The sequence below is a fragment of the Suncus etruscus genome, chromosome 6 (assembly GCF_024139225.1).
Source record: "Suncus etruscus isolate mSunEtr1 chromosome 6, mSunEtr1.pri.cur, whole genome shotgun sequence".
NCBI classification, from domain to species: domain Eukaryota; kingdom Metazoa; phylum Chordata; class Mammalia; order Eulipotyphla; family Soricidae; genus Suncus; species Suncus etruscus.
The window spans coordinates 32,079,510-32,103,041 of record NC_064853.1 but is presented as its reverse complement, the minus strand read 5'-3'; the positions used below and the strand labels follow the sequence as shown (position 1 = coordinate 32,103,041).

Sequence of the window (23,532 nt, the reverse complement as noted above, 5' to 3'; positions counted from 1 at the left end):
TCAACATCAGGGATACAGGGACTTGACTTATATGTAGTTGACCCAGATTCTATCCCTGGTACCCTATATGGTACATGGCACATGGGTCTGCCAGGGATACCTGAGCACAGAGCCAGGAGTAAGCTCTGCGTGTGACCAAAAATTATTTTTTCTTTTTTTTTTTCTTTTTGTTTTCATTTTTTGGGCCATACCTAGCAGCACTCAGGTTACTCCTGGCTCTGCACTCAAAAATCACTCCTAGCAAAAAAAAAAAAAAGAAAAAAAAATTACTCCTAGCTTGGGGGACCCATATCGGAGGCCAGGAATCAAACCCGTGTCCATCCTGGGTCAGCACGTGCAAGGTCTTACTACTGTACTACCATTCCGGCTCAAGGCCAAAAATTAAAAAAAAAAAAAGGGGGAAGAAATGAGTCAAAGAGACGAGGTGCTTGTCTGAATGCAGCCAACCTCTGGTTCTATACCCAGCATTTCATATGTCCTTCTGAGCACTCCCTGGAGCAAAAAGCTAGGAATAATCCCTGAGCATTGCTGGGTATGACTCCAAAACCAAACAAGATGAGTGAGGGTCTGGAGATATAGTTCAGATAGGGCACTTGTCTTGCATGTGGATGACCCAAGTTTGAACCCTGGCACTTTATATGGGTCCATAAGTATCTTCATCCAGGAGTGCAGACACAGGAGTCAGATCTGAGTACAACCAAGTGTAGCTCATAAACAAAAAGAGAAGCTTTTTTTAAATGCTTTTTATCATAAGTAAAGGTTGATATATCTAAATAGTTATTTCCCATATACCTCTCCCAATATCTGCTGCTAATAAAGTTTATAGCTCAGGATAGAAATAGTTCAGAGGGGCCCGGAGAGATAGCACAGCGGTGTTTGCCTTGCAAGCAGCCAATCCAGGACCAAAGGTGGTCCTGTGTCCCATATGGTCCCCTGTGCCTGCCAGGAGCTATTTCTGTGCAGACAGCCAGGAGTAACCCCTGAGCAACGCCGGGTGTGGCCCAAAAACCAAAAAAAAAAAGAAATAGTTCAGAGGGCTAGAACATGCTTTGCATGTGAGAGACCTGGGTTCAATATCAAGCACTACACTGTCCTCAGCACAGCTGAGCAACCCCAGAGAATTCTAGGTATAGCTCTAATTTCTCCCTGTCCAAAAAATAAATTAGGGGCCGGAGAGATAGCATGGAGGTAAAGTGTTTGCCTTTCATGCAGGAGGTCATCGGTTCGAATCCCGGCGTCCCATATGGTCCCCCGTGCCTGCCAGGAGCAATTTCTGAGCCTGGAGCCAGGAATAACCCCTGAGCACTGCCTGGTGTGACCCAAAAACCAAAAAAAAAAAAAACAACAACAAAAAAAAAATTAAAAAGGCAGAAGTTTTATCATGTTTCTGCTGTGTAGATTAAACTATGGCCATGAAAAATTGTGCTCTACACCAGAGACTGATATACATCACAAATAACAAGAACAATCAGTGCTGACAGGGATTCTTATTCACTGCTGATGGGAATGCCGTCTAATTCAGCCTTTATGGAAAACAATATGAAGATTCCTCAAAAAACTGGGAATTGAGCTCCCCTATTATACAGCTATACCACTCCTAGGAATATACCCTAGGAACACAAAAATACAATTCAAAAATCCCTTCCTAAAAAAAAAAAAAAAAAAAAAAAAAAATCCCTTCCTTACATCTATATTCATTGCAGCACTATTTACAATTAGCCAGAGTCTGGAAACAACCAAGATGCTCTTCAGCAGATGAATGGCTAAAGAAACTGTGGTACATATACACAATGAAATATTATGCAGCCATCAGGAGAGATGAAGTCATGAAATTTTCCTATACATGGATGTACATGGAATCTATTATGTTGAGTGAAATAAGTCAGAGAGAGAGACAGAGACAGAGAGACAGAGAGAGAGACAGAATAGTCTCATCTATGTTTTTGTTTTTGGGCCACAAAAAAAACCGTTGACACTCAGGGATCACTCCTGGCTATGTGTTCAGAAATCACTCCTGTCTTGGGATGCCGGGAGATCGAACATCAGTCTGTTCTAGGCTAGCACTTGCAAGGCAGATGCCTTACCTCTAGCATCACGGCTCCAGCCGCTCATCTATGGATTTTAAGAAAAATTAAAGACATTGTAATAAGGCCCAGAGACAATAGAATTAAGGGCTGGAAGGGCCAGAAGGACTAACTCACAATTTGAAGCTCATCGCAAGGAGTGTTGAATGCTATTAGGGAAATAACTGCATTAACAACTAGCATGACTGTTAAAGAATGAGAGAAGTAGAATGCTTGTCGCAAATACAGGCAGGGGTGGGGGGAGAGGGAGGCATTGGTGGTGGGAATGTTGCACTGGTGAAGGGGGTATTCTGTTTATGACTGAAACCCAACTACAAACTTGCTTATAATCATGGTGCTTAAATACGGATTTATTTTTAAAAAAAGACAGAATTCATAAATATGAGTTAACTAAATTTTTATTATTTTGAGGGATTTTGGGTCACACCCAGCAGCACTCAGGGGTTACTCCTGCTCTATGCTCAGGGGTTACTCCTGGCAGGCACGGGGGACCATATGGGATGCCAGGATTCGAGCTACCGCCTGTCTTGGATCAGCTGTGTGCAAGGCAAATGTCCTACCGCTTTGCTATCTCTTTGGCCCTATAATATTTTGAATATTTAAAACATACTTACTATATAAGCACCATTGGATATGAATATAATTTATATTTTTAAATATGGAACGCTTCACGAATTTGCGTGTCATCCTTGCACAGGGGCCATGCTAATCTTCTCTGTATCATTCCAATTTTACTATATGTGCTGCCGAAGCAAGCACTAATTTATAATATATTAAAAAAAAAGAAAAATTGGGGGCTGGAGAGATAGCATGGAGGTAGGGCATTTGCCTTGCATATAGAAGGGCGGTGGTTCAAATCCTGGCATCCCATATGTTCCCCTGAGCCTGCCAGGAGTGATTTCTGAGCATAGAGCCAGTAGTAACCCTTGAACACTGACGGGTGTGACCCAAAAACCAAAATAAGAAAAAAATCACATGAATGTAAATACATTTTTCTGTATTTATATTTTTTTCTATAAATACATTTTTGAAATGAAAACTTTATACATGCGGGGCCGGGCGGTGGCGCTGGAGGTAAGGTGCCTGCCTTGCCTGCGCTAGCCTAGGACGGACCGCGGTTCGATCCCCCGGCGTCCCATATGGTCCCCCAAGAAGCCAGGAGCAACTTCTGAGCGCATAGCCAGGAGTAACCCCTGAGCGTCACAGGGTGTGGCCCAAAAACCAAAAAAAAAAAAAAAAAAAAAAAAAAACTTTATACATGCAAGATATGTGCTATACCACTGAGCCACATACTATGCCCAAATAAACATCTTTAAACTGTATAATTGATATTCCTATATTACATAAAAATTATGTCAAACTTTCAATTGAACTGAAAAAGAAATGACAGGACTATTTTCCAGGAAACTTACAGCAAATTATTATTTTTTTTTGTGTGTGTGGTTTTTGGGTCACACCCGGCAGTGCTCAGGGATTATTCCTGGCTCCAGGCTCAGAAATTGTTCCTGGCAGGCACAGGGGACCATATGGGACGCTGGGATTCGAACCGATGACCTCCTGCATGAAAGGCAAACGCCTTACCTCCATGCTATCTCTCCGGCCCCAACAGCAAATTATTTTTACAAATAGTACTTGACACTTGTAGGACTAGAGAATTAAATAATTCTAGGACAGAGAAAGCATTTCTACTTGCAAACTTGAAAATTTATGAGTTCTATATTAATCCAATTAAAATCTTAAAAATAAACATTTTGCCATTTATCTACTAAATATGTGAAAATTCAATAAACTACAGGGTCCTAGTACCAAATACATGTTTGACTTGCAAAAGAGCAGATCCTATATTTTCAAAATATTTCTTCTGTTACAGTACAGCAACACCTCCTTCACAGCGACTGGTGATCATGTTCCCAATTTCTGTCCATGTATCTGAATGAGGGTTATAAACTTCAACTGAATCCAAGGTACCTGGGGCCAAGAAATTATGGCTGGTAGATCGTCCTCCAGAAACATACAGAAGCCCATTGACTGCTACAACACACATACCAGCTCTAGGCACTTTCATTGAGGCAACTTCAACCCATTTTTCCTGGAAAGAGGATGGGAAAAAAAAAAAAAAAGGCAGGTCAAAATCATAACAGAATAAACAGCTCAACAATCAGATATCTGGGCCTTTTTGTTTTGGGACTACATCTAGCAATGCCCAGGTTTACTCTTTGCTCAGCACTCAGGGATGACTCCTTGTTGGGACTTGGGGGACAATATGGATGTTGGGGATTAAAACCAAGTCAAGAGGAAAAAAAAAAAAAGTCAGCTCTATGCAAGGCAAGTGCCTTCCCCACTGCTTATCTCTCCAGTCCAGTCCTACTTTGTGTCTTTTTGTTTGGTTTTGGTTTTTATTTTTGGGTCACATCCTGTGGCACTTAGAGGTTAATCCTGGCTCTGCACTCAGAAATCACTCCTGGCAGGCTCTGGGGACCATATGGGATGCCGGGAATCAAACTTGGGGTCTGTCCTGGTTTGGCCGAGTGCAAGGCAAACGCCCTACCACTGTGGTATGGCTCCGGCCCCTACTTTGTATCTTTAAACGTTTAATATTCAAACTCACAATGCAGTCATATAAATACATACATTCAACATTTTTTTTTGTTTTTTTTTGGGGGGCCACACCCGGTAACGCTCAGGGGTTACTCCTGGCTATGCGCTCAGAAGTCGCTCCTGACTTGGGGGACCATATGGGATGCCGGGGGATCGAACCGTGGTCCATCCTAGGCTAGCGCTGGCAAGGCAGACGCCTTACCTCTAGCGCCACCATGCCGGCCCCCGTCATTTTGTTTGTTTTAAGGGCTACTTACAACTCAGTGATTAGAGATTACTCCTGAATATACTCAGTGTTCAGGAGACAACTGTTGACAAGTGTTGGTGCACACATTCAACTAGCATGCCCTTCAGTCTTCTGAGCTATCTCCATTGTCCATCTTACATATTTTTTTGAGGTGGGGGCAACTGTAACCCTGGTGTTCAGGGGTTATTTATTCCTGGCTATGTGCTCAGAAATCGCTGCTGGCTTGGGGGACTATATGGGACACCAGAGGATCAAATCATGGTTTGTCCTATGCTAGTATTACGGCTTGTGCCACCACTTTGGCCCCATCTTACAGAATTGTGTGTGTGGTACTGGGGATCAAATCGGAGCCAGAGTGATGGCACAGGGTGTAAGGCATCTATCTGCCTTGCACACGCTAGCCTAGGAAGGACCACGTCCCATATGGTCCCTCAAGTCAGGAGTGATTTCTGAGCGCATGGCCAAGAGTAATCCCAGAGCGTCATCAGGTGTGGTCCATAAACCAAAAAAAAAAAAGTCCAAGAACTCATACATGCAAGGCAAATGCTCTACTGCTCAGCTATACCCATTCAAAATTTTGAATTTTCTTTTTTTTTATTTTTTGTTTTGTTTTTGGGCCACACCCGGTGATGCTCAGGGGTTACTCCTGGCTGTCTGGTCAGAAATAGCTCCTGGCAGGCACGGGGGACCATATGGGACACCGGGATTCGAACCAACCACCTTAGGTCCTGGATCAGCTGCTTGCAAGGCAAACACCGCTGTGCTATCTCTCCGGGCCAATTTTTTTTTTCTTTTTTTGGTTTTTGGGCCACACCTGGTGGTGCTCAGGGGTTACTCCTGGCTGTCTGTGAATTTTCAAGTAGGTATAAACAATGTAGTGAGTTTAACAGGAAATAATTGAAAAATATACTCATGGTTATAAATATAGATTAGAATCAGGAAATAATTTAGAAATCCTATATAGATAGGACTACATCCTGAAAAATACTTGCTCAGGAGACCAAAAGGGAAGCCAGGGATTGAATCTGGCTGTTTGAGAGCAAGGCAAACACCCTACCCAATATATTACTACTCTGACCCCCTGAGAAACACTTTCTTTTTTTATTTTTTTTTTTGGTTTTTGGGTCACACCGCCAGCGCTCAGGGGTTACTCCTGGCTTCACGCTCAGAAATCACTCCTGGCAGGCTCGGGGGACCATATGGGGTGCCAGGATTCGAACCGATGACCTTCTGTATGAAAGGCAAACGCCTTACCTCCATGCTATCTCTCCTGCCCCCTGAGAAACACTTTCTATGGAATAGATTACCCTCATACAAATATGAAACAAAAGCACAAGTTCACAAATCTCTAATGTAAAAAAGCTTATATACAGAAAAAATTTTTCAAGTATTTAATATGCTAATAGGCTTTATAAATATCTAAGAGAATATAACGAACAGCAATTGACTTTTTATTTTGTTTGTTTGTTTGTTTGTTTTGTTTTGTTTTGTTTTGGTTTTTGGGTCTCACCCGGCAGTGCTCAGGAGTTACTCCTGGCTCCATGCTCAGAAGTCACTCCTGGCAAGCACAGGGGACCATATGGGACGCCGGGATTCGAACCGATGACCTTTTGCATGAGAGGCAAACGCCTTACCTCCATGCTATCTCTCCGGCCCCTTTGTTTTTGTTTTTGGATCATACCTGGCAGTGTTCAGGGGTTACTCCTGGCTCTACACTCAGAAATCGCTCCTGGGGAACCATATGGAATGCTGGGATTCAAACCACTGACCTTCTGCATGCAAGGCAAAAACCTTAGCTCCATGCTATCTCTCCAGCCCAGGAGTAATTTCTAAGCAGTGTCAGAGTAGCCCCTGAGTGTAACCAGGTGTGACTCAAAAACAAAACAAAACAAACTGAAAAAGAGTTTTATATTGTTTGGCATACTCTATTCTCTGAAAAAAACTTGGAGGGAAAAGGAACCATAAAAATAGTTTGGGGTGGTGGTGGGGGAGATAGCATAGTGGTAGGGTGTTTGCCTTGCATGCAGCTAACATGAGACGGTCCTAGGTTCGATTCCCAGCCGGGAGTCTAGCAGGAGGAGGTTTGGCAGGCCCCTGCCATGCCGGAGGCCTGCTTGGCCAGGCCTAGGGGGGGGTGCGGGACTTGGGTAACCCCAGCACCCGTCTGCCGCCTTGCTCCAGATCTCCAGGGCTTCCCGGGGCCACACGCCTGGGCAAGCCGGTGAGTTGGGTCCCTTGGTGGAGCTTGAAGGTACCCTAGGCCTTCCCCCACTATCCATGCGGCTCCTTAGGGAGGGTCTGGGTGGGGCTCTGAACTTCTGGTCTCCCAGCTTCTTGAAGGATCTCTCCTTCCTGGGAGCCGGGAGTCTAGCAGGAGGAGGTTTGGCTGGCACTGGTAATCTCTGTCCAGTCTACATTTTCAAAATCAAGAAACGTTAATAGTACTCTCACAAGAAACATTAATCGTACTCTCACAAGAAACATTAATAGTACTCACTATCATTGAATTATGTTTTTATGTATGCAGAATGTCCATTTTGTACTCTGCCCTGTTGCATACCCCTTCATAAGTTCATATTTCTCTTTAACTTCTTTAACTCCTATCATCATTATTCCTTTTTTACCCTTTCTAACTTAAGTAATGTTGAGTCCTAAGTCACAGACCAAAGTGGTGCCCTAGAGTTAACACCCACCCAACTATTTTAAAAGGCATAAAAAGGACACATATCTTTTCATCATTTTATGGGTGTTTTCTTTGACGGCTATAACTTTTGCTAAATACTTTCTTATACAGTGATGATTCCCCCCCCCCCATGTTTTTTATCTTCTCTTTGTGAACTGCTCAATATGGAATTTGGTGTGAAACAATCCCTCAGTTTAATACTTATGTTTGAACCAAGTCATGGGTCTTGTTGGAAATGTTCTTATGCCCCCATATATCTGATAGCACCACGTGGCTTTATATCTTGTTTGCGTAGGCACACTAACATGGGAAAATACTATACATACCAATAAGTTCTTATCTAATAGAAATGAGAACACACAAATGTTGTAGTGCAATGAGACCTTACACCCTGAACATTGACATAAAGACCTGGCACAGGCCTCAGAAGAATGGGCATTCTCCATTTACCCCTTGATCTACAGAAGACATTTACAAAACATCCAAGGTTGTATATAACATCACTCGGAGGCATTCCTGTACCAGGGACGACCCTACAGCTGCTCTGACATCGATCTACTCAAAAGAGACACCGCTTAACACTGAGAAGACAACAAGAACAATGACCTGCTTACTGGACAGGGCTTGCTGTATTGCCCCTTAATTGTGAGGTTTGTCTATAACATCACCTGGAAGCAATCCTCTACCACGGAAGACCCTACCACTGCTCAGACATCGTCCTGCTCAAAAGAGACTTCCCTTAACACTGAGAAGACTTAACAACAACAACAACCTGCTTACAGGACAGGGCTTCCTGCATTGCCCTTTCATGGTGAGGTGAAACGAGAAGGCACTCCACATCATGACTTCAATGTAGGACATGCAGATTCCAGAATCTTTAATACAGAAACATGAGACCAACAACAGAGACTGTGTGATAAGTGTGTTGGCGCTACGGACAATGTCTTGGAGCGAACGATAACTTTCCTGAGGCCTAGAGCTGGTCTTATGCCAGGAAACTTCAGGGGTAGGATCTCTTTGTAGTTAGGCCAAGGTTATTCCTTTCCATGCCTCTCATATTTTGGTGGGCCTATGCAAACAACAATTGCCACTCTAACACCGTTTTTACTGTGCTCCTTTGACTCTAATCCTTAAAACGCACCCACTTAAAATTTGAGGTTAACTTAAGCTAATATGCATGTACATGGAAATGTAAAAAATACTATGCCTCTAATGTTTAAGGAGTTACGTAAGTTTGATGGCTTTAGATTGCCTTGTGTGCTGTTAAGAAATATTATAATGTGCTACAATCTGGGGACTTGAGGGACAAAGTAATTGCACATGGATTCTGTTTTATTTATCTTAACTTTCTTTGGTGAAAGTTCAAAGTTAAGATATCAGCAAGGGGACTTCTTCTGATAATTATGTTATGGGTGATTGTCCTTCCACTGTAACTTTACCTTATCCTCTTTCTTTGCATCCTTTGTTCTCATAATTCAAAATTAAAAAATTATTAAAAAAAATAGTTTGGGGTGGTGGTGGGGGAGATAGCATAGTGGTAGGGTGTTTGCCTTGCATGCAGCTAACATGAGACAGTCCTAGGTTCGATTCCCAGCATCCCATAAGGTCCCCTGAGCCTGCCAGGAGTAACCCCTGAGTGCCGAAGGATGCGGCCCAAAAACAAAGCAAAATAAAACAAAAAGACAATACAGTGATTGTAGGGCTTGCCTTGCATGTAGCTGACCAATATTTAATCTCTGGCATTTATAAGTACCCCCAGCATCACATCTAGGCTACTTACATGCAAACCAGTGCTCTGGCCCAACCCATTGAACTATTTCTCCAGCCCTCCGTAGTTTCATGCTGCAAACCATCTGGGTACATATAACTTTTTGTCATGTTTCCACACACTTGAAATAGATACCTAAAAGTGGATTGCTGGGTCACATGATAGCTCTATCATTAGCTTACTAAGGAGGCTCCTTAATTTTTTCCAAAATGATTGCACCAACTTACATTTTCATTGTAGTATAAGAGGGTTCCTTTTTCTTCACATGCTCTCCAACTTTTTTTTTAAAGGTCTTGTTTTTTTGTTTGTTTGTGTTTGTTTTTTGGGTCACACCTGGCTGTGCTCAGGGGATACTCCGGAGGCTATGCGCTCAGAAATCGCTGGCAGGCACGAGGACCATATGGGATGCCAGGATTCGAACCACTGTCCGTCCTGGATCGGCTGCTTGAGAGGCAAATGCCCTACCGCTGTGCTATCTCTCCAATCCCTAGACAAATTGGATCTGTTATTTACTATGTAGTAATATGCCACTCTATACCCAAGTTTCTTATTCCTCTGGAATAAAAATACTTGCTCTATCTCTCCAAATGTCCTAGGAGCTGAAGGGATATTAAGGTTTAAGATGCATGATTTGTATGTAGCTGACCCCAGTTTGATTGCTGGCACTGGATGTTCCCTTAAATAGCAGCCTAGAAAGTCTACCCTAGAGAGTCCACTAGCAAGGTCAATGAGACTTACCCCAGGAATATAAGGATGATTCAATATATTTATAAGTCAATTAATATGATATATTGCATCAGCATATGGAATGACAAATATCAGCCACACTCTTGGGATTAGGAGCTACTCCTGGATCAGTGCTCAGGGTCACTACTTGAGGTGCATAGGGGATCATGCTAAGCAGGGAATGGACAGCAGCCCACCTGCATGAAAAGCATGCCCTAAAACCTATCAAACTATCTTTTAGGTTCCTTTTGTTCTTTCGTTTTGGGGTCATACCTGTCAGAGGTATTCAGTGGTTACTAGTGACTTTCCTCTCAAAAATCATTCCTGGTAGGCTCCAGGGACCATATGGGCTGCTGAGTGTCAATCTTGGGTCAGCTAAGTGCAAGAAAAACGCCCTACCTGCTGTGCTATTGCTCTAAACCCCTCCGCTAGCTCTTTTTCTTTTGTTTGGGGGCCATACCTGGTGTGTTCAGGGATCACTCCTCGTGGAACTCCGGAGAGTATATGTAGTACTGGGAATCAATCCCAGGTCAGTCAAATGCACAGCAAGTACCCTACCCATATATTATCTCTCCTGCCTCAATTTTTCATAAGTTTCTAACACTAAAAGTGAACTAATATATGGAAGTAGATTTGATTAATACCTATTTTTAGATAATATAATCCTCACAGCAACCACCAAAAGCTAGTTGAAGAAATAACTGTACAATACAGTTATGGCTGGTTGTTGCAAGTCAGTTCTTTATGGGGCTGAATGATGGAGAGATGGAGGATGAGGTCGTTCTCCACCAGCTCAGAACATGCGCCTGCCACCCTGTTCACCCTGAGGTGAATGCAGTGGGTATAAAGCTAACAGGTAGTCAGGCTTCAGAAGATATCAGCTTTATTCAGTGGATAAGGCTGAAGCCAAAAGCCCCAGAATCAGTCCTCCCAAAAAAAGCCCCTGCCTTCCACAGACCCTTGCTTTTATACATCAGAATCAGGTACCACCCTAGGGTGGGAGCAGAATGCCAGGTCACACTCTAGGGTAGGGCACTATCACCTATGAGGATAGGATCAGTAACATAATAATCCCATGGAAATGTTTACATACACAACAGCTGGTCAGGAGCCAGAGGAGCTAGCCAACATACAGCTGACAGTTGCCACCGCCATCTCCATGGCCACATATTTCACTGTCTGGGCCTTGGTCCCAAGTGTCTCATCCACCTACTATGGAACTGAACCTACTAACAGCACTGGTTCACTGATTGGACAGGAATGTATTGAGGCGGCGTCCTGAGCACGCATGGGCAAGATGAAGGGTTACGCAGAGAAGCTCATAGATTATTGGAAGCTGGGGGCCGGAGAGATAGCATGGAGGTAAGGTGTTTGCCTTTCATGCAGAAGGTCATCGGTTCAAATCCCAGCATCCCATATGGTCCCCTGTGCTTGCCAGAGGCGATTTCTGAGCATAAAGCCAGGAGTATCCCTGAGCGCTGCCCGTGTGACCCAAAAACCAAAAAAAAAAAGTTATTGGAAGCTGAGAGACACCAAAACAGGCCATGTGAATGGTTGACTTCTGGGCTCAGGGAGAAAGATATTATTCCAAAGCTGTTTCAACTATGGGCACCTCAATACCAAGGCCAGAATGGCGGCTACATGAGAAAGATACAGATCCCAAAACGGAATGAGCAAGATCGGGCCAGTATAGCAGTGATTAAGTATAAAACAAATTGCAGGGGCCGGAGAGATAGCATGGAGGTAAAGGCGTTTGCCTTTCATGCAGAAGGTCATCGGTTCGAATCCAGGCGTCCCATATGGTCCCCCGTACCTGCCAGGAGCAATTTCTGAGCATGGAGTAACCCCTGAGCACTGCAGGGTGTGACCCAAAAACCACAAAAAAAAAACAACAAAAAAAAAACACCCTGCCTCCCACGGATACCCCTGTCTTCCAGAGACAACAACCTCACCCTACAGCTGACCAGGAAAGGTGTGTCCACAGCTCTCACATGGCTCAGACATCAGGTTGTAACTGAAACCAAGGCCTTCCCTCATCAGTGAAGGTGATCTCAGGCCTTGAAAGCTCTTTTCCGGGCTGGAGAGGTAGCATGAAGGTAAGGCATTTGCCTTGTATGCAGAAGGACGGTGGTTTGAATCCCGGTATCCCATATGGTTCCCTGTGCCTGCCAGGGACGATTTTGGAGCCTGGAGCCAGGAGTAACCCCTGAGCACTGCCGGGTGTGACCCCCCCAAAAAAAAAAAAGAAAGAAAGCTCTTTTCATCTCTAAGAGCTTAAGCTAGACTTGGAAAAATAAAATCTCTCTCACATATGCCTATACATACTCACAAATCACAATAACCACATTACCTTACAATAATTGTAGTTTACAGACATACATAGTATTAAAGTAGAAAGGATAAACCATGCAAAAACTAACCAAAAGAAAGCTTGACTACATTAATATCAGACACAGACTTCAGAACAAGGATTATCAGAGACAAAGATAAACAAAACAATAATCTGTTCATTATTAACAGTCAAAACGCATATCACAAGCATGACAGAAATGAAAGAAACAGACAAATCCATGATTACCTATGAAGTTATCAATACTACTACTTAGTAATTGGCAAAACAATTGGAAAGTTTTGTCAATGAGTTGGATAAGCTGAAGGGAAGACGAATAAATCAAATACATTTGATCTAATTAACATTTATAAAGCTAAACTCAACTCAGCAAAATATAAGTCCCTTCTAGGTACATCAAGAAAAATTTAAAAAAGGGAGGACCTGAAGTGATAGCACAGTGGTAGGGCATTTGCCTTGCACACCCTACCTACCGAGATGGACCCGAGTTCAATTCCCGGCATCCCATATGGTCCCCTGAGCCTGCCAGGAGTGATTTCTGAGCACAGAACCAGGATTAAACCCTGAGTCTGCCGGATGTGACCAAAAAAAAAAAAACCAAAAACAAAAAAGACAAATTATACAAATTATGTTCTTTGTTCAAATGGAATACAAGTAGAGTCAATTGGGGCCAGAGCGATAACACAGGAGTAGGGCGTTTGCCTTGCACACGGCTGATCCAGGAAGGACCTTGGTTTGATCCCTGATGTCCCTTGTGGTCCCTCAAGCTAGGAGCAATTTCTTTTTGGTTTTTGGGCCACACCCGGCTGTGCTCAGGGGTTACTCCTGGCTGTCTGCTCAGAAATAGCTCCTGGCAGGCACGGGGGACCATATGGGACACCAAGATTCGAACCAACCACCTTTGGTCCTGGATCGGCTGCTTGCAAGGCAAACGCTGCTGTGCTATCTCTCCGGGCCCGCTAGGAGCAATTTCTGAGTGAATAGCCAGGAGTAACCCCTGTGGGTCACTTGGTGTGGGCCCCCCAAAAAAGCAAACAAAAAAAGTAGAATCAGGGCCCGGAGAGATAGCACAGTGGCGTTTGCCTTGCAAGCAGCCAATCCAGGACCAAAGGTGGTTGGTTCGAATCCCGGTGTCCCATATGGTCCCCCGTGCCTGCCAGGAGCTATTTCTGAGCAGACAGCCAGGAGTAACCCCTGAGCACCGCCGGGTGTGGCACAAAAAACAAAAAAAATATAATATATATATATATATATATATATATATATATATATATATATATATATGGAGGCCAGAGAGCACAGCAGGTAGGGTGCTTGCCCTGCATATGGTTGACTTGGGTTAGATCTGCAGCATACCATATGTTCCCTCAAATCTACCAGGAGCAATCCCTGAGCTCAGATCCAGAAATAGACCAAAAACAAACAAAACAAAACAAAACACAATGTGCAGGCAAAGCAGTTCTTCAAACAATTTATGATTTGATAGTTTTGTGAGATATAAAAGGAAGGATTAAGATCAATTAATATAGAACAAGAAGAAAGCTAGTTCACCTAGCTAGGGGATACAGCACATTCACTGTATGCAAGAGGCCCAGGTTCCACCAGGTTCCATCCCTCATACTGCAAGGTTTCTTAGCACTATGCTGGAAATAGCTCCTCAGTACAACTCCCTGTGGCCCAAATATAACTAGACAATATATGAAGGAGGAACATACTTTGCATGTTCAAGGTCCCAGATTTGATCTGAGTACTATATGGTCCCTCCATTCACTGCCAGGATAATATTAGAGGTCCCTGAGTACTGCCACAGTGGTCTTAGTGGCTCTCAGCACCACTGAGTCCAAGCAATACTATACTGTCAGACCCCAACACTGAAACATGATGGTTAATTGAGTAACACTGAGTGAACCTCTTATCCCCTGAACCTACTATTTGGGAAGCCCCCTCATAAAACAATAAACTAAAACATCTAAGTTTCATTTTAAGAATCTAGAAAAGGGGGGGGGCGAAGAGATAGCATGGAGGCAAGGCTTTGCCTTGCATACAAAAGGACAGAGGTTCGAATCCCAGCATCCCATAGGGTCCCTGAGCTTGCCGGAGGCAATTTCTGAGCGTAGAGCCAGGAGTAGCCCCTGAACACTGCTGGGTGTGACCCAAAAACCAAAAAAAAAAAAAAATCTAGAAAAAGATGGCATGAGTTGTATCACAGTGGTATTTGCAAGTGTATGAAGTCCTGGGTTCAATCCCTAGCATCACAAAAAATTAATAATAAAGCAAATTAATGGGACCGGAGAGATAGCATGAAGGTAAAGTGTTTGCCTTGGATGCAGAAGGACGGAGGTTCGAATCCCAGCATCCCTTATGGTTCCCTGAGCCTGCCAGGGGCGATTTCTGAGCGTAGAGCCAGGAGTAGCCTCTGAGTGCTGCCAGGTATGACCCAAAAACAAAACAAAAAAATGGCAAATTAAACCTAAAACAAATGAATGGAAAATAAATAAGAACAGAAGTCAATGGAATAAAAAAATCAATGTTAATAGAAAAATGACCTTAAAAGCTTATCTTGGTGCTGGAGCAATAACACAGCAATAGGGTGTTTGCATTGCATGCTGTAGTAAACCCAGGTGGACCCTGGTTCGATTTCAGGCATCTCATGTGGATCTACAAGCTTGCCAGGAGTGATTTCTGAGTGCAGAACCAGGAGTAATCTCTGAGTGCCACTGAGTGTAATGCGCCCCCCCCCCCCATAAAAAAAGCTTATTCTTGGGGAAAAAAGATGAAAGCCTTCATCAATATTAATCTCATGAATGAAAAGAATACACATTATTCTAGATCTCACAAACACTGAAAGAGTAACAGGGTATTAAACATCTGAAATTATCCAACCTACCTCTTCAAAGGAATACTTTTCTACTGTATGAAGAGCATCTTCTGTCTCATTCCACCCTCCAATAGAATAGATGCAGTCATTGAGTGCAGCCACTCCAAGGTAAGCTCTTCTAGTTCCCATGGGAGGAAGTGGAGACCATCGCTTGGAAAGTGGATCATAAACCTCGAAAGAACGAAGCTCTATTCCTTCATTGCTGATTCCTCCAATTACATAAATTAAACCTGAAAGTGGAACAGTTTTGTTCAGATGCTATAGAAAAATTTAACAAATATTTATAATAACTATTAATTGATGAGGTTAGATTTTTTTTTCTTGTTAAGTTCTACCAGTATCTTATACATCTTAGATATCAATCCCTTATCAGATAGGTATTGGGTGAATAGTTTCTCTCAGTCCATGGGTAGTCTTTGAATCCTGGTCACCATTTTCTTTGAGGTACATAAGATTTCTGGTTTAATGTAGTCCCATTTTCTTATTTTTGTTTCCATTTTCTTGGACAAAGATGAGAAACAATTTTTTTTCTTTTGATTTTTGGAACTCACCCGGCAGCACTCAGGGGTTACTCCTGGCTCTACACTCAGAAATCGCTGTTGGAAGGCTCAGGGAACCATATGGGATGCCAGGATTCAAACCATCGTCCCTCTGCTGCAAGGCAAATGCCCTACCTCTATGCTATCTCTCTGGCCCCTATTTCTGTCTAATTTATCATAGCTCACATTTAAACATGTTGCTAAGAATTAGAGGTGTGAATTATTTCTTTATTTTAAGGTTTTGGTTTTTGGCCCCTCCCAAAGGTATTCATTGGTTCTGCCTCTGTGAACACTAACCATTCTCATTGCTAATATATATATAGTGCCAGGGATCTAAGCAGGGTTGGTAGCGTGCAGGGCAGTGTCAATCCCTGTACTATTTCCTTGTCTGGGGGAGGCATAATGTGTGAATTTATTTTCAAATTATTTATTTATTTATTTATTTATTTTGGGAGGGTCACACCCGGCAGCGCTCAGGGTTACTCCTGGCTCTATGCTCAGAAATTGCTCCTGGTAGGCTCGGGGGACGGGATTCGAACCACCGTCTTGCATGAAAGGCAAACATCCTACCTCCATGCCATCTCTCTGGTCTCTATTTTCAATTTTGTTTTTGTTTTTGTTTTTTGTTTTTGGGCCACACCCAGCGGTGCTCAGGGGTTACTCCTGGCTGCTTGCTCAGAAATAGCTCCTGGCAGGCATGGGGGACCATATGGGACACCAGGATTCGAACCAACCACCTTAGGTCCTGGATCGGCTGCTTGCAAGGCAAACACCGCTGTGCTATCTCTCCGGGCCCATTTTCAAATAATATAATGATAAAACAATCAGTCAGACAAAGATTTTCTTTTTGTTGTTGTGGTTTGTGAGTCACACCTGGCAATGCTCAGGTGTGGCCACTTGGTGTGGCCCAAACAACAAAAAAAATTTTTTTAATATAATTTTTTCAAAACAAATAACTAGGATTAAAAATCCAGATAGACAAAGTACCCCACTAAGGAAAAGCACATTTGAATTATTACCCATTATTATCATTATTATTTTTATTTTACTTTATTTGGTTTTTGAGTCACACCTGCAGCGCTCAGGAGTGACTCCTGGCTCTACACTCAGAAATCACTCCGGGCAGGCTCGGGGGACCATAAGAAATGCTGGGATTCAAACCACCATCCTTCTGCATGCAAGGCAAATGCCCTACTCCATGCTATCTCTCTGGCCCCTTTATTTTATTATTTTTTTTTGGGGTCACACCCGGCATGGCTCAGGAGTTACTCCGGGCTCTACACTCAGAAATTGCTCCTGGCAGGCTCGGAGGACCATATGAGATGCCGGGATTCAAACCACCATCCTTCTGCATGCAAGGCAAATGCCTTACCTCCATGCTATCTCTCCAGCCCCCTTTATTTTATTTTTAAACCATTTTATTTAGATACTGTGGTTCATAGTACTGTTATCCATATGTTTCATGGATATATCATTCTCACACTGCAAGACAGCCAGCTTCCCTCCACAAATGTTCCAAGTACTCCTCCTAGTCCCACCCCATGTAAGTTCAATTTTGTAGACAAAAAACTTTTGGGGGGGCCATATCTGGTGGTCTCAGGGGTTATTTCTGGCTTTGCACTCAGAAATCGCTTCTGGCAGGCTCAGGGGACCATATGGGATGCCGGGAATCTAGCCACCATCTGTCCTGAATTGGCTGTGTGCAAGGCAAATAAATGCCCTACTGCTGTACTATCTCTCTGGCCCCAAACTCAATTTTTTTTTTTTTTTTGTGGTTTTTGAGTCACACCCGGCAGTGCTCAGGGGTTATTCCTGGCTCCAGGCTCAGAAATTGCTCCTGGCAGGCACGGGGGACCATATGGGGCGCCGGGATTCGAACTGATGACCTCCTGCATGAAAGGCAAATGCCTTACCTCCATGCTATCTCTCCGGCCCCCCCAAACTCAATTTTTTTTTAAAATACTTTATTCAGAGGATGTAGGTTAGTGGTAGAGTGTAAACCCTGCATATATAATAACCAATTTCAATCAGCAATACCAACAATAAAAGCAAAAAGTTTTTTGTTTGTTTGTTTTTGGTTTTTTTGGGCCACACGCGTTTGATGCTCAGGGGTTACTCCTGGCTAAGCACTCAGAAATCGCCCCTGGCTTGGGGGGACCATATGGGACGCCAGGGGATCAAACCAAGGTCCTTCCTTGGATAGCACTTACAAGGCAGACACCTTACCTCTAGTGCCACCTCACTGGCCCCTAAATGTATCTTTTTTATTTATTTATTTATTTATTTTTTGGTTTTTGGGCCACACCTGGCGATGCTCAGGGGTTACTCCTGGCTATCTGCTCAGAAATAGCTCCTGGCAGGCAAGGGGGTCCATATGGAATGCCGGGATTCGAACCAACCACCTTAAGTCCTGGGTCGGCTGCTTGCAAGGCAAACACTGCTGTGCTATCTCTCCAGCCCCAGCAAAAAGTTTTTTAAAAGACATTTTTGCGTGTGCTTGGGTGGAGCATAGTTCAGTGGTCAGGAGATAAAAGCCTTCCCAGAGGAACCTGGTCATTTCCAGCACTGCTTGATCCTCCAAGCACCAGTAGGTATAGCCTATGAGGCTCCCAGCAACACTAAGTGAGAACACTGAATTGTATATCCTAGCTAACTGAACTGTGGTCCCCAGTCCTAAGCACTACTCAGGAGATATAAATAAAATAATTACTCTAATTAATTAAAATAAATTAAAAACATTTTCAGAAAAAAATTTGGGGAAAGCATTTTATAAAACAATTACCTTGCATTTCACAGCACCCAAAATAGTAGCGTGACACAGCCATGTTGCCAACAATTTCCCATTTATTTTCATCAGGATCAAATCGTTCAATAGTACTTCCTATCTCAGCTCCAACCCATCCACCTGTAACCAAATCAAAAATATTATTTCCAGGATAAAGGAAGCTTATTTATGAAAATTCTGCAGAAATTATCTAATCTTTTACTTCACATTATGGATGACTATAATGTAAATCAGAAAGGTGGGGGCCGGGAAGGTGGCGCTAGGGTAAGGTGTCTGCCTTGCAAGCGCTAGCGTAGGACGAACGACAGTTCGATCCCCTGGCATCCCATATGGTCCCCCCACAAGCCAGGGGCAATTTCTGAGCGCATAGCCAGGAGTAACCCCTGAACATCAAATGGGTGTGGCCCAAAAACCAAAAAAAAAAAAATCAGAAAGGTGCTTAAGCCATATAAAAAGTCAGAATTTTGGGGCTGAAAAAAAATTGGGGGGCCTGAGAGACAGCATGGAAGTAAAGTGTTTGCCTTGCATGCAGAAGGACAGTGGTTCAAATCCCGGCATCTGAGCATAGAGCCAGAAGTAACCCCTGAGCACTGCCGGGTGTGACCCAAAAACAAACAAACAAAAAAAAAAAAAATCAGAATTTTTTTGTTAGTTTTTGGGCCACACCTGACAGTGTGCAGGATTTACTTTGCTCTCTATTCAGGGATCACTCATTGCTTAGGGTGGCTGCATGTGAGGCAAATGCCTAACAATTGTATTATTTCTTTAGCTCCCCAAAATTAGAATTTGACTGTGAGTAGAATTCAGGTCCTTTATTGTGAATAGAACTCTGTCTAGTCTTCACTACATAACATAAAGCAAATAAAGGGTCTGGGGAAAGAATACAGCACATAGGGCACTTGCCTTGCATGTGGTAAACCTGGGTTTGATCCCCAGCATCTCATATGATCTCCCTAGCACTGCTAGGAGTAATTCCTGACTCCAGAGTTAAGAGTACTGCAGAGGACTCCCCTTAAAAAAGTAAAAAAAAAAAAAAAAAAAAAGGGACCTGAGAGATAGCATGGAGGTAAGGCATTTGCCTTTCATGCAGAAGGTCATCGGTTCGAATCCCAGCGTCCCATATGATCCCCTGTGCCTGCCAGGAGCAATTTCTGAGCCTGGAGCCAGGAATAACCCTTGAGCACTGCCGGTGTGACCCAAAAACCACACACACACCAAAAAATCATTTTTTTTATCTCCAAAACCCATCATTTTGCATAAGAAATGTGCTAAGTTGGGGCTGGAGCGATAGCACAGTAGTAGGGTGTTTGCCTTGCAGGCTGCTGACCCAAGACAGACCTGGGTTCAATCCCTAACATCCCATATGGTCCCCAGAGCCTGCCAGGTGCGACTTCTGAGTGCAGAGCCAGAAGTGGTAACTTCTGAGAGCAGCCAGGTCTGACCCAAAACCAAAATAAAAATAAAAAATAAAAATAAATGTGCTAGAGGGCGGTGGCGCTAGAGGTAAGGTGCCTGCCTTGCCTGCGCTAGCCTTGGATGGACCGCGATTCGATCCCCCCGTCCTCCCACATGGTCCCCCAAGCCAAGAGCGACTTCTGAGCGTATAGCTAGGAGTAACCCCTGAGCATCACCGGGTGTGGCCCAGAAAAATAAATAAATAAATGTGCTAAGTTGCAAAAACTACCCTTTAAAACATATTCTATATTTCAGAGTTTAATCTTAATTTATTTGTTTCGTTTTTGGTTTTGGGGTCACACCCGGTAGTACTCAGGGGTTACTCCTGGCTCTACGCTCAGAAATCGTTCCTGGCAGACTCGGGAGACCATATGAAATGCTGGGATTCCAACCACCGTCCTTCTGCATGCAAGAGAAATGCCTTACCTCCATGATATCTCTCCGGCCCCTAATCATGAGTTTAATTTAACTAGCCAACAGTTTATTATATTAGACATCTCAGGACATGTATATATGTATATAGAAAGATAGATTTAAATATAGATTTATAAGATTGTTGTGTATTGTGCTGAGAAATCAAACCAAAGGTCTTACATATGCAAATAAAGTGTTTCCCAATTCTCTGTTGCTGACAGAAAATTCATTCTTTTTTTTTCTTTTTTTTTTTTTGGTATTAGGGTCACACCCAGCAGTGCTCAGGGGTTACTCCTGGCTCTGCGCCCAGAACTGAGTCCTGGCAGGCTCGGGGGATCGTATGGGATGTGGGATTCGAACCTCTATCCTTCTGCATGCAAGGCAAACACTCTACCTCCATGCCACCTCTCTGGCCCCAGAAAATCCATTCTTGAAAATATTCCCAAGTAATACAATTTTAAGAATAAGATTTTGGGTGCTGGAGCGGTAGTTCAGTGGTAAGGCATTTGCCTTACATGTGGATGACCCAGGACAGACATGGGTTTGATCTCCGGCTTCCCATATGGTCCCCAGAGCCAGAGGCGATTTCTGAGAGGAGAGCCGCTAGTAACCCTTGAGCACCACCAGGTGTTACACCAAAAAATAAAGAAATAAAGAATAAGATTTTGGGGGGCCTGAGAGATAGCATGAAGGTAAGGTGTTTGCCTTTCATGCAGAAGGATGGTGGTTCAAATCCCGGCATCCCATATGGTCCCCTGTGCCTGCCAGGGGCTATTTCTGAGCATAGAGCCAGGAGTAACCCCTGAGCACTGGCAGGTGTGACCCAAAAAAAAAAAAAAAAAAAAAAAAGATTTTGGGCCATGCATGCAGCCCAGGAGCAGAACAGATGCTTCCCTTATATGAAGCCTTGGCTTTGATATCTGGAACCAAAACAGAAAAATAGAGTAAGCATTTATAAAGTTGAAAAAAGATAAGTACCTCGTGGGAGGGAAGACCCATTTCTGATATAATCAGAATCTAAAGATTTAAGTAATATTAGATATATAATTAAATTAAACTGCATAATTACCCAAAGCATAAATAGCCCCATAACACACACAAACTCCTAAGCCACAACGGGGGTGATTCATTGAAGCTACAGTTGTCCACTGTTTAGTTACTGGGTCATAGCATTCAGTACAGTCAAATATCATTGAATCCTTTTCACCTGCATTAATAAAGGAAAAACAAAGGAGAAGGTTTAGTTATGATAAAAATCGAACCACAATATAATAATTGGAAGCACTCTATATTATCAAAAATTCAAAAATCCTATCATAACTTTATTTTTTGTTTTGTTTTGTTTATAGGCCACATCTAGCAATGTTTAGGGGTTATTCCTGGCTCTGCACTCAGGAATTATTCTTGATAGTGTTCAGGGAAAACCATATAGGATGCTTGGAGTTGAACCTGAGTCAACTGTATGCAAGGCAAATGCCCTACCCACTATGCTCTAGCTCTGCCATCACTTAATTTTTTTTTTTTGGTCACACTCAGCAGCACTCAGGGGTTACTCCTAGCTTTACGCTCAGAAATCGCTCCTGGCAGGCTCGGGGAATCATATGGGATGCCGGGATTTGAACCACCATCCTTCTGCATGCAAGGCAAATGCCCTACCTCCATGCTATCTCTGTGGCCTTCCATCACTATTTGGGGGGGGGGGGAATTTGGGTCACACCTTGAAGCACTCAGGGGTTACTCCTAGCTCTATGCTCAAAAATCGCTCCTGGCAGGCTCGGGGAATCATATGGGATGCCAGGATTCGAACCACCGACCTTCTGTATGAAAGGCAAACACCCGGGGCCGGGCGGTGGCGCTAAAGGTAAGGTGCCTGCCTTGCCTGCGCTAGCCTTGGACGGACCGCGGTTCGATCCCCCGGTGTCCCATATGGTCCCCCAAGCCAGGAGCAACTTCTGAGCACATAGCCAGGAGTAACCCCTGAGCGTTACCGGGTGTGGCCCAAAAACCAAAAAAAAAAAAAAAAGAAAGGCAAACACCCTACCTCCATCCTAACTCTCCAGCCCCTCCATCACTATTTTTAATAATATCATCTTTCAGGGCCGGGCGGTGGTGCTAGAGGTAAGGTGTCTGCCTTGCCAGCGCTAGCCTAGGACGGATCGCGGTTTGATCCCCTCGGTGTCCCATATGGTCCCCCAAGCCAGGAGCGACTTCTGAGCGCATAGCCAGGAGTAACCCCTGAGCGTCACCGGGTGTGGCCCAAAAACCAAAAAACAAACAAACAAACAAAAATAATATCATCTTTCTTCTTTTGGGGTGAAGGCTCCCAAGTGGTGCTCAGGGTCATATGGGGCCTCTAGAATTATATCTAGTGATGTTCAAAGGTCATGGGGTTCTAGATCAAACCAGATTGGGCCATGTAATGCATATGCCATAAAAGTACCGTGGCTCAAGAGCATTGAATTTATTAAAGAGCACTGATGAAGCAGACACAATTTTCCTATTATTCTTTTATAATTCTATCACCTAAGCAATTTATGTCATTTTCATTATAAAATTTATATTTTCCCTCATATTTTATTTTTTTGGTTTTTGTGTCACACCCAGCAGAGCTCAGGGGTTCCTCCTCGCTCTATGTTCAGAAATTGCTCCTGGCAGGCTCCAGGGACCATATGGGATGCCGGGATTGGACCATTGACCTTCTCCATGCAAGGCAAACACCTTATCTCTATGCTATCTCTCCAGCCCCTAGGCAAATACCTTAACCCTTGTACTATTCTAGCTCTCTAAATATTTGGGGGGACATTTTAGGCCATATGCAGTGGTACTAAGGAGCTACTTCCAGATCTCATGTGCTCTGGTCACTAAGCAATGCCAGGTACTGAACTTGGAGTTGACTGCATGCAAAACCTCAACCCCTATACTAGCTCTCTAGCCGACTATCTCAATTATTTCCAAGTGATCAATTCTGTAACATTAAACACATTCACATATTTTTCACTCACCAC

At 43.5% G+C, this 23,532-nt stretch overlaps 1 protein-coding gene and 1 non-coding gene across 3 annotated transcripts in view; both read right to left on the bottom strand.

Moving 5' to 3' along the window:
• Positions 1-2,736: 2,736 nt before the first annotated feature.
• On the bottom strand, positions 2,737-2,843 carry LOC126012939 (U6 spliceosomal RNA). Its single transcript, XR_007497281.1, has one exon. It is a non-coding gene; the product is annotated as a U6 spliceosomal RNA (small nuclear RNA).
• A 990-nt stretch (positions 2,844-3,833) lies between these two features.
• Positions 3,834-23,532, bottom strand: part of IPP (intracisternal A particle-promoted polypeptide) — a 50,949-nt gene continuing 31,250 nt past the window's right edge. For both annotated transcript variants that reach the window (XM_049774766.1, XM_049774767.1), the window contains 4 exons: positions 21,597-21,734; positions 18,656-18,778; positions 15,344-15,564; positions 3,834-4,173 (listed from right to left, as the gene is read on the bottom strand). In XM_049774766.1, the coding sequence (XP_049630723.1) occupies positions 3,949-4,173; positions 15,344-15,564; positions 18,656-18,778; positions 21,597-21,734 (707 nt within the window). In that variant the 3' untranslated portion in view covers positions 3,834-3,948. The remainder of the gene's footprint in view (positions 4,174-15,343; positions 15,565-18,655; positions 18,779-21,596; positions 21,735-23,532) is intronic.